At 33.5% G+C, this 12593-nt stretch overlaps 1 protein-coding gene across 1 annotated transcript in view; it reads left to right on the top strand.

Moving 5' to 3' along the window:
* Positions 1–423: 423 nt before the first annotated feature.
* Positions 424–12593, top strand: part of LOC108462612 (caffeic acid 3-O-methyltransferase-like) — a 57248-nt gene continuing 45078 nt past the window's right edge. Inside the window, exon 1 of the mRNA XM_017762539.2 lies at positions 424–549. Coding sequence (XP_017618028.2) covers positions 424–549 — 126 coding nt within the window. The remainder of the gene's footprint in view (positions 550–12593) is intronic.

Here is a 12593-nt window from a genome sequence, read left to right as displayed (position 1 = left end):
GATAAGTATTCTAATTTATAAATAAATAAATAAATGAGAAGTAATAAGATCTTAATTCCATTTGTGAAGTTAGAATTCTTTCCCACCAATGTATCAAATTGTTTAATTTTATATTTTATATTAAAATAGATGCAAAAGATTTCAATATTCCATCTATACTGCTATCAAAATTAAAGAAGAATATGGAAAAGACACATTTAGATAATAAACAGATTTTAAAGAAGAGATTGGAAATTGCAGGATTCAAAAGGCAGCAATTGCGAGTTCAACTGAGCAGTTCTGGGAACCTAGTGATCAGTGGAGAACGTGAATCGGACTCTGACGGAAAAAAGAAACCGATTCCGGAGAGAATTTAATGTTTCAAACGAAATAGAAGCAAACCAAATACAAGCAAAGTTCTTCAATGGCATTCTTTACGTGATAATGCCAAAGCGAAGCACAGCGGCAGCTGCAGGTGTGGATGTTAAAGCTTCAACAATGAATTGGAATAAAAGGTTGGCCATGGAAATCATTGCAGCAGTTTCGTCGGCAGTTGCTGTCGGAGTTTATGTAACCAAATATTGCCAATGTTCTCATCTTGGGAGCTAAGTAATTTAATTTACTGTGTAATTTCTACAAGTAAAGATTGTTAAGCAATATTTTCCCATGCAATCCAGGACGTAGTATATTTATGTAACGCATATTGATTATGATCTTTGATATTGGAAATATAATATATATATATATATATATATATATATATATATATATATATATATATGCATTTATATTTATATTTAGGTAAAAGAAAGTTTTAACATTTGTTTTCATGGTTTGTAAAAGATTTATCAAAGAATCGAATTATTCGTTTTGTTCATATGAACTGTGTTTTGAAAGATATTTACAAATTTGAACCGAATTCACTTGGATTAAAGGGAAGCTATACTATATAACAATTGATATTTTTCAGGCCCCAAGAAATAAAAACCGAGGCTCCGAGCCATATATTAAAATTCCATTAAATAAATTATTAATTCTTTTATAAAAATAAAAACAATATATTAAAATTGGTTTAATAATTAGTTGAATCAATTTTTAATTCGGTTCAATTAATTCATACTGGTTTGTAGTTTAATTTATCTAAAGTACATGTCACATCATATTTACACTTTCATTTTGGTCACCCAAATTTTAGATCACTTTCATTTTGGTATTGTAATATTCTTCTCCCAAGTAGAGATCTTAGCACTTTTCTAACTAACTTGATGTTGGAATATTTTTCTCCCAAGACAAATGCTTGATTTGACAGGTCACATAATTTAGCATATAATTCACCTATGGTTTTTAAATCTTGCATCATAGACTCTCAAATATAATGGTTAACATTTGCATTTTGGACTACCTAACAATCAATGTTGGTTCCCTCATGAGTAATTTGTAGAATGTGCAAGCTGCTTTGACAATGGTGCACTTTGAGATCCTCTTGAATTCTTGTTGGTCAACTCCACAAAAAATTGCATACAGTGCTTTGGGGTTAACATTAGCAAGGTGTTCTTACGTGCTTTTCTATAAGAATAGAGCGCCAAGTCTTTTCATCAATAGACTTGATATATGCCTTTATATGTGCCCTTCTAATGGGTATAATTTTCACAATCCAATATCAGAAGACGGGTGATTGATGATCATTTCATAACTTGAAAATAGCAACACCAAGAATCTCCACTATCTATGTTAAGTGAGCAACTTTAATACCAATCATTGACCTGAACCAATTGCAAAATTAAAAGAAACGGAGTATTAGCAAAAGTGACAACGAAAGTGTGCACTTTTGATCAAACTGTGACAACCACAATAAAATAGTGGACAGTAAAATTGTTTATGCAATTTGATTTTCTTACGTTTGTAGAGCTTAGTTTAGTGAGATGAATCCATTAATTTTGAAATAAATACAACCAATGATCCTAGTTCTAACACACCCCTAATAAGAATCCTCACTTTTGTATTTCAAAGACTAGACCTTTCATCACTATATTCTCTCCCTGATAATTTAGCTTGTAAAACCAATCACTAAGAGGCTTTACAGTCAAAATGCACTATCATAAATAATGTTTCTTATTGAAAAATAGGTGCTCTAAAAAAAATCAATACATCTACCTATAGTCTCTCAAATATATAAATAAATTCGAGACTTACTAACATATTAAAGATCAATCACAATCTCTTCCAAAAAGTAGTTAAAATAGCTAAATACAATATAATAATAACCAAAGTAAAATAGATTGTTGGCATATAAGTCTTCAAGCTTTGGTCTGATCCAACTTCCTTGATCTAAGGGATTTATATAAATGATCCGATCCAATCCTTCAGATAAGTTTCTCCAAGTGAATTAAGTGTCATTAATGGGTTTGAATTATTCCATGATATCAACACAACCCCAAATTTTGTATCAATAAATTGTCAATATTTCAAATAAGACAAATTATTTTGTCGCAGTGATAAATGAAAATGAATACTTCCATTAACACATTGCAGCAACTTCAAATATATCAACCTACACAATTAAAATATACCAACATGTGTTTCTATTTTTATCTATATACCGCAAGAGGGATTCCCTTACCGCTACTTGAAGTAGGGTGAGCGCATCTAACAATCGTTTAGGCTTATGACTCGGTTCAAACCTAGCTAAGCAGGCTTTGACAAAGCATAGAAGAGGCAGCCACTTTGAAATGTTAAAGTGTGCCTTTGAAATTCGAAATACAAAGCTTCTCATATTTGGAGTTTCTTTCATTAAAATGAAAATATTCAAAAACCCAAAGCATGTATATCATGGAAATCGACAAAGTAAATCACCACTGATGTTCCGTTTCCATGCAATGCCAAAAGAAGAGGTCCAAGAGCCCTTAAAGCTAAAACGGGTCTAGTAGTTAAATTGAAGGCCCAACATCGGTATCAAGCCCAAAACTAGAATTGTAAATACAACACCTTGTGCAATTGGGATCGTAATTACTCCAGTAAAATGTGAAATGATAATAATTATTGTGGTGAATTGTTGACGTTCTGGAACAATTCCGTGGCCCAATAATTGTAAGCACGACAAATAGGTTTGAAAGCAGCGAAACCAGCTTGAAAGGCCAATGTCTCAAACTCTTTGAATGTCCTTCCCTTTGCACCAGGGAGCACATGAAGCTATCCCACATCGAGATTGAGGGTAGATTTGGATAGATGATTGGGTATGGTGCAGTGTGTTTAGCTTATTTTTTATCTCACGTTATAGTATCACTACAATATCTAATTTCACTGTCACCACTGTTTTCTGCAGATAAACGCGTTACCCATTTGAATCCACCCTAAGTGTTTGTAACTACAACAACGTCAGCTGTGAGCAGTCCTGGCATTATTGATTCCAATAATATCATTTTTCCGGTCTCTAATATTGCTTCATAACAATTCTCAATAATTTCAAGCATTCTTCATCTCCTCAATCGTGAAGTACCTACTAAATCAATCAATCAATATATATTTATTAGTTTGAATAATAATAATAATAATAATAATAATAATAATAATAATAATAATAATAATAATAATAATAATAAATCGGTCTAGATCAATTGATTGAACTGGTTCAATCGATATTTAATATTTTAACTAAAAATAATACGATTGAATCAATCATTAAATCAATTCAATGAAAAGGTCAATTTTTTACGGGTAGAAAACAAAATAAAAAGAACATTAATTCTTTATTAATTTAAATCATTAATGAAAAATCTGATTAGATTAACTAAATTGACTTTACTAGAAACCGATAGGTTGCTTAGCCCAATATATTATATAAATACCAATTTTTTGGTACAAAATTAAGTTACAAATTAAAAAAAAAATTACATCAATAAGGTTTGAACTTTGATCAAACTCTTAATTTTGTATTAAAAATTTTATATTAAAGATCATAGCATCGAGTAAGTGTATATTCTAACCAATTAATTATTATACTTTAATTTAAAATGAAAATTATTTTAACTATTTTGAAATTTATTTTGATTTAAACTTGAAAATATAACCAAAATATAATTTGGTAGTAAATTTAATGAATTCAATTAACTTTCATGGCTAACCTTCATAAGAATAACTTCTCCATTAGGAACTTTGTTGAACATATTTCCTCCATGCTCCACACCTAACATCAACAAAATATTGCCAAAAGTTAACAAAATTCTTTGAGGAAACTTTAAACATAAATCAAAACATGGTTGATCTAATCTATAAACAAAATATTTATAGTTACAAGCCACTTGAGTTTGATTCAATCTAAAAATACACTAAATCATTATCCAGCTTGAAGTTGACCAAACTTAATTTGTATACTCTATTGATTGACTTGTCATTACTCATGTGCCACATTGAGATTTTCATTCTCAATTGCACTGAAAAACTTTTATTCGAAATAAAACTTAGAGCTTAAATACAAATGGTTGAATGTGAAGTTTTATATTGGAATTCAGCTTTGTTTTTCCTATGTAAGTCTTATCTAAAGGCTCAACCACTTTAATATATTAGATAAAAGTGAGCACAAGTTTTAAAAGATGAAATTATATATTAAATTTGATTAAATATGTAATTTGATATATGAATTTTAATTTAGTGTAATTATACATATAAAAATTTTATTTGATGATTAATTATATATATAGAATTTTATTTTGATTCAATTGTACAAAATTTTAAAAGAAAATATATCCATTGACTTTCATGTTTGATGAATATAATTATTTCTATAAACAATACTTCAACATAAAATGGTATTAGTAATTTAAAAAATTAAATAAAATTAAGATTTCTTGAATTTTTATCACAAAGTCATCGATAACACTATTCCTAATTTAAAAATTAAGAAAAAAAATCATGAATATTGGGAGCATCTTTAACAACGGGTAAATCAAAGTTAATACCCTTCATTTGAGGGTACTTTGAAATAATGAGCTTAAGATTTGTGCCCCATCCTCATCCCACATCGATCACTTGGGTTAAGCCTTCAAAACCCTTGTAAATTTGAAGGACTTTATTGATGACTATGGCAGTGTGGTTGGACATTGAGTGGTTGAAAGTATTGGCTAAATTTTTATCTTTTGCAGCGGATTCAAACAAGTCTATTGAGATAACTGAGGATAACGAAACAATCGATTAATACAAGAAACAATCGATTGTTGAGATATCAACGGATAGCGAGACAGTCGATGAAAACAAGAAACAATCGATTGAAGTAAGAAAGCAATCATTGAAATGAGAGAACAATCGATTAACCAAAGAGAACAATCAATTGAAATAGGAAAAGAAACGATTCAAGTGTAAAAGTATTTTTTTACTCGTTTCCATTCAATAAGCTTACAATAGTTAATTTATATACACCATTTTACTAACAATTTATTGAACAAACTTAATAATCTAACTTCAAATAGGGTAAATAAAAAAAGATAAATAATGAATTTACTAAATAACTATTACACACTTTCAAAACATTTTATATGATTAGTGACTTTTAATAATCTAACTCTTGAATACATCATTTTAATTGTACTAGATATGCATATAGAATTATAAATTGATTGATATTTTTATCATATTAAATTAAAATATTATTAATATATATTTAACAAGAGAATTTTGGTAAAAACACCTCTCAGTCGCTTTTAATTTTAATATTGAAAAAATTGATCTCTCTAATTAGAACAATTTAATCTTTATCAATTTTGAAAGTAAGAAACTAAGAATAGTAAATGGAACACCCCAAACCCAGCCTAAACGTTATGGTCGAGTCCGGAGAAGCCACAAAGAATGGGTTTTGAAAACAGATTCGTTATGTTAAATCATTTCAGCTTAATAACTCGTATTCATTTATACAACTATTACTGGAAACGTTATTTAATTAATTCATTTGCCAAAACATAATTTACAGCAGAAGTCTTAGAAATTCCAATTTCGTATTTTCAGAAAAATCTTTGTTTATGTAAACTGTTGTTTTCATAAATCGTTTTGTCAAACCAAGCAGGATAGAAACCAAACGAAACCAAACCAACCGTCAAAACCACACAATCTAGAGAGTCCCAAAAATTACAAATTCTCAAATAAATCCAAAACTTAAATAAAAACCATTAATTATTAAGTATGAACAGTTCAGGTCGTGTGGTCACCACTGAGCCTCCGCTGCACCAATCGACCTAAGTCTGTGGATTACCTGAACAGAACAGACAACAGAAGTGAATTTATGTAAACTCAGTGTGTAACCCAACAAAATTAGACATGCAAACATACAGATATCACAAACAGAGTCAGATTCAAATTCAGATTCGGACTTAAGTCCTTTACAGATACAAGTACAAATAACAGAACAGATATATAGAATCCTACCCCCATCCTTTACACACCAACTACGGCCATCTCATCACACCATGTAGGGTTAAAAACACCCACCCATCCCTGCACACCATATTGTGTCATTATGACACATTTCAGATAATATGCAGCCATGCTGCCAGAATATAGACGATGATTGCCATACAGAACACTTTCTCCACATATATAAATACCCCCCAGTATATTTACAGATTACAGATATAGAATATTATACTTAACATGCTCACATGCAAATAACAGATATATATATTTATAGCAGAAGAATCAGACATGTATAACAGTGTCCTACTCAGAGCATACCATCAGAATAACAGAGCACATAATCTAGGGTTTGGTTAGCCCTTACCGACCCCACGGTAGGCCCACAGTTGATCGGAGTGACCCATGCGACCTTAGGTAAAATTTTAGAAATATGGGCCCATATGCCTATGTGGGCCCACACAGCCTGACCCAAAACCCATATGCCCGTATGGCTTGCTTGTGTGGGCCTATATGCCCAAATTGGTCTAGCCCGTGTAGCTCACACAGCCACGCTCACACCACCAAACGGTCGTGTCTTGGGCACTACCATGCCTTTGTCGATCACACGGCCGTGTCTAACACGGCCAACCACACAGCCAGGCATATGCCTGTGTGGCGTCGACAGTAAGGTTTTCTAACTTTCGACGAAGCTCAGTTTTCGTGTTTCGAGTACACACTTGTTACGGTTTTGATGCGAAACTAGCCCCGAGACCACCAGCACCTAAAAATAGAATCCCCAAAGCCCGATTAACAAATGATTCATGAAATCAACAAAACTAAATCGAGCAACGATCCATACTTACCATCGCAAAATGGCTACATGTGAAAGTTTAAACAGTCAAAGCGAAAACCACAAATTCATCGCCTTTACCTGCACAATTGTTTACAGAATTTAGATTCTTACGGTAATTGTTACACTACTACAATGAAATAGAATTGAGAGGCTTACCAAAACCGTGCAAATAACAGTAATGACGAACAAAGAAAATTGAAAGGAGCAGAGAAAAAAAGATTACGCCAGAAAGAGGAGGAACCAAAATAAAATTGACAAGAAAGTTGAAAAGGAGCAGAAACCGACGTCAATTTTGGAAGAAAGGGGAAAACTAATTAAAATTTGAAAAAAAGAAAATAAAATATATGCCAACAAAATCCCTTATTTTTCTTCCTCTAACCCGCTACTCACAACTCCCTTAGAATTTTAACTCAACTGAAATTCTATCAGACATTCGAGCAAAAATTAACACCCTCGCTCACACAGGGATTCGAACACAGGACCTCCAACACAACAAACCCCCTTACCACCCAAACCATCAAGCTCATTCTGATAGAGATTAACAAAAAATTTTACATAAGCCCACTTGGCAAGGGTAAGGCTAGGATTGGAAAAATAACAAAATTTGGCAAATGTGAGACTTGAACCCAAGACCTCACACACACCCAGAACACTTAACCACTGAAGCAGATAAACATTTGTCTCAGAATTTACAAATACAGAAATAAATTTATCAGAGTGTTACAACTCTACCCCTAAAAGAAATTTCAACCTCAAAATTTACCTGATCAGAATAGATGAGGATACTGCTGACGCATCGAGTTCTCAGGTTCCCACGTGGCTTCCTGAGTGACATGAATCTGCCACAGAACCTTTACTAATAGAATGAACTTCCTCATTGGAACCTTAACATCTCGATCCAAGATCTGAACCAGCTTCTCCTCAAAAATCTAATCTAGTCTAACCTCAATCTCCTTAATAGAGACAACGTGAGATGGATCACACTGGTACCGCCTCAACATTGAGACGTGAAATACATCATGGATACAGTCCAACTCTAGAGGTAGCTCCAACTGATAAGCGATCGATCCCATACATTTTAGAATTCGATACGACCCAATGAACCTAGGGCTCAACTTGCCCTTATGACCGAATCTCAGAACTTTCTTCCATAGGGTATTCAATATCTATCCTATTCAGATCCGCATAGGACTTCTATCTATCAGAAGGTGCCTTTAGACGATCCCGAATCAGTCTAACTTTATCTTCAGTTTAGGAAACTAACTTAGACTCAAAACCCGACGTTCACCCAACTCATTCCAACATAGTAGAGTATGACACTTACGACCATACAAAGCTTTGTAAGGTGCCATCTGGATGCTAGCCTGGAAACTGTTATTATAGGCGAACTCCGCTAGTGACAAAAAATCCTCCCAACTACCTCAAAAATCTATCACACAACTCCGAAGCATATCCTTCAGTATCTGAATCACCTTCTGAGATTGATCATCGGTCTGAGGATGGAACGCAGTACTGAAGTCCAATCTCAAACCCAGAGCCTCATTCAATATCTTCCAGAATTGATAGGTTAAGCGAGGATCTCTATAAAAAATTATCAAAACAGGAACCCCATGCAGTCTTACAATCTTAGAGATATAGAGCTTCGCTAACTTTTGCGAAGAGTTGTAACACCCCAAATTTGGGCCTAGAAGTATTGGGCCTTGAGTGCGGGTCCGTAAGGAGGTTGTATATAAGTATTTAATTGTGCAATGAAAAAACACAATTAAATGTCCGCTTTGGTGGTTAATGGCCCTGAGAAGTGTTAGAGAAATCTTGGGTTCAAACTTGGGCTTTAGCAAAAATTTTGGTAAAAAAAAAAAACTAGATGCTTGGTTGAGGGCTTTTAAATTATTGTGTTAAATAAATGACATAAGGAAGCTTGTAGTCTAGTGGTTGTGGCGTCATTAAGGTTGTATGGGAGCTTGGGTGCAAGCCTTGGCTCTTGCAATTTATTTTGGTTTTTTTTTTAAGGGAACCTGGACTTTGGCCTTTAGACCTTATAATTAATTGGGGATAAAATATGACACAAAAAGCCTTGTGGCTTAGTGGCAAGTAGCGTGTGGAGCATCTAAGGGGAGGCATGGGTTCGAATCCCATGGCAAGCAAAGAGCATTTATTTTGCTAACAAGGGGCGGCAAGAGTTGGTGTTAAATTTAAACTCTGATGTTGGAAGGATCCCACATCGGGAAGCTAACATAAGACGGGATCGAAGCTGGCTTTAAATAGAGAGAACCATGAGGAGAGTGGAGGTACCTTTCTTGGCTGATCCCTTTCGCTGTATGGCGTACTCGTTTGGGTTGGGCGTCGGCTAAGAGTGCTCGGAGCGTGGATTAACTCCAGTCTCCTATCAGGTGTGTATTTCTTACTACTCTAGCTGTAGGATGGCTACTTCGGGCCGCGATGGGCCGAAAGGGGTCATGTGGGCCTAATGGGCCTACGGGCCCAATTGGATAAGTTGTTTGATTGTGTAGTAAATATTGGGCTAGGCTAGGTGAATCTAATATTTGTGGCTAGATTTGGGCTAAAAGTGCCACACGAGCATGTGGGCCCATTTGGGCCGAGAATGGGTTTTAGGGCCATTAGTATTGTTATCCATGTTTAGAAGGGGTCATTCGAGCGTATCTAAATAGATACTATGTTTACATATGGATCCCTATGTCGTTACATTCCATTTAGGATTAGGAATAGGCGTAACCAGGCCTTTTTTTTACATATCTCTCGTTATTTGGGACCCTATTCACCTCTTTTCTTTTTTTCTTCTATTGAATCGAGAAATAAATAGGTTTGATTGTCCATCTTTTTAATATAATCTATATATATTTAATATAATCTTAATATAGACATCCTCCGGATACTTCAAATCGAAGCAATTAGATGTCCGACTCGGGCCTATATGACATGACCGATCAATAGAAATACTCCAACACTCCACCTTTGTCATATATTCCATACATCACACTAGATAGATATCATATTCATGGATTAGTTTACCAATTATTGGAATACCCTCGACTTGTAAAATTACCAAAGTACCCCTGATTTACATAATTATCGTTTTACCCTCGATTTACAGAATTACTGTTTTACCCTCGATTTATAGAATTACTATTTTACCCTTGATTTACAGAATTACTGTGTTACCCTTGATTTACAAAATTACTAAAATACCCTTGGTTTACAAAATTACCAAGTTTCTACCTTAACCCATGAAGCATATTTTTGATTTTTGGTTGTGTTGTGAGCATTCGGTCATGAATGGAAATGAGAGAAATGGTTGTTGTTTCATGTTCTTTTGATAAAAAATGGAGAATAGATGAAGTTGAGCCAAGCAAATGAGCATGCATGTGCCTTAGATGCTAAGGGGGGAAAATCGGCTAACATGTTGTGTGTATTATGGCCGAATGTGAACTTGGATAATATTGAGTAATGTTGTGCTTTAAAATGATAAAAGGAAGATTATGCTTAAGTGAAGTTATAGGTATGTGATGATTGATTTGTGATATGCATGTTTAAATAACATGCATGCAAGGTATGTGTGAAAGAGTGAATTGGTAATAAATCTGCTTGGGACAGCAGCAGTAACGTGATTTTGGAAAATCACCATAAATTGTGGGAGATGATTTAGAAGCTGAATAAATTATTTAATTAAAGCCTAATGAGTCTAGTTTCTTATAAAAGAAACCGTGTAAGAAAAAAATTTCCAATGATGAGATATTTGAAGTGATGTGGGACAGGGTCAGAATGACTTCTAGATCCTCTATTCTGTATTTATAAAATTATTATAAATTGTACAAAAATGGTTATAAGATGAAGTTTATATGATTAGACTCCTTAATGAGTCTAGTTTCAAATTAAATAAACGAGAACATATTTTGAATTCTGTACAATGAGAAATTTGATTCATAGTGAAGAGTGGTCAGATTAGTCAAGCAGTGAAATAAGGGAAACTTTAAGAAAAATCTGGTATTGATTGGCCAAGAAAAAAATCCTGAAAATTTTATGGATAAAATATATATGGGTCTATTTTCAGAGAAAATTAACATCACTTGATTTGGAGTTTCGTAGCTCCAGTTATAAATGATTTAGTGACTGTTGCTCAGGAAGACAGCTTGCAGTGAAATTATGATTATGTGGTAAACATTGACAAAAATTTGTTAATGAGTTCCTTATTGATTTCTTATAAGCTTACTATGATCAGTAGGTGTGAAATTTGAATATATATATATATATTGAAAGTGATGCTTGAATAGTTTAATAATGACTAATTTAAAATCTTTAAATTTTAAGCTCAAGAGCATAGAGGGGCAAATTCGGATAAGAGAAAAGAGAAAGTAATCGAATAGCCGTTGTAATCGTTCGGAAACATTCTAGGTAAGTTCTTAAGTGTTTAAGCTTGATTCCTTTTTATATGCCCAAGAGTTAAATTATATGGTAAAGGGAATGTAAATTTTATTTAGTTAATGTGCCGAATATGTAATGATTTAAGGCTATAAGCCGATTATGGCTATTATGCTTAAGTTGAATTGGATTTGGAAATTTGATGCACTAAATGAGTGTTACAATGAATAAACTATGCCGTATATGTGCTGGTGGAGATATCACTATTTGTGATTATTAAATACTTAAAGGAAACCATGATGTGTATAAAATTATTATTATTAGTCCTTTGTGGTAGCCGAATATGGCTTGGCACTAAAGTGATTAAATGTGAACTTCGATGAGGTAGACCATTAAAAGTGTGGTGCTATAAGACTATGGGCTAATACGATATGTGGATTCGTTCCGTAAAGTAAATTATTCAGGTATGCGATATGTACTTAGGCATGCTAAATCGATTGGAATTGAATCATGAATGTGAATTGAGAAGCATAGGTAAAAATGCCTATGACATATATGTGAGTAAGGGTAAAACCATCGTAAATTATCGATAAGGATGGGCTATGTGCGAACCATCTTATAATTGCTAATTTGAAAGGTTGTGTGCGAATCGATGAGCAATATGTATATATTAGATGAATCGTGACCTTTTGGTTCTACTTGAACTAAGTTGCGCGATAAATAATTTATGCATATGACTTATAGTCGAATGGTCACTATGGTTTAAGTTTGAATGGTGAAATGGAAATGTGATATGTTGAATGAGATGTGTTAATATATGATTAAATATGCATGATATTTGATGTGTATTCGGGCTTAAAGACCCCCATGCTTCGTGCTGGTAAAATATCCAGGTTAAATCCCGCAGGCTTCGTGCTGGTATTATATCAGGGATAAATCCCGCAGGCCTAGTGCTGGTATTATATTCAGGCCTTCGTGCCTAGCGTGCTTCGTGCGGTGATGTGTA

This window comes from Gossypium arboreum, chromosome 13, assembly GCF_025698485.1.
Source record: "Gossypium arboreum isolate Shixiya-1 chromosome 13, ASM2569848v2, whole genome shotgun sequence".
Taxonomy (NCBI): Eukaryota; Viridiplantae; Streptophyta; class Magnoliopsida; order Malvales; family Malvaceae; genus Gossypium; species Gossypium arboreum.
The sequence above is the reverse complement of the archived record's forward strand: the minus strand, read 5'-3'. Positions and strand labels throughout refer to the sequence as shown.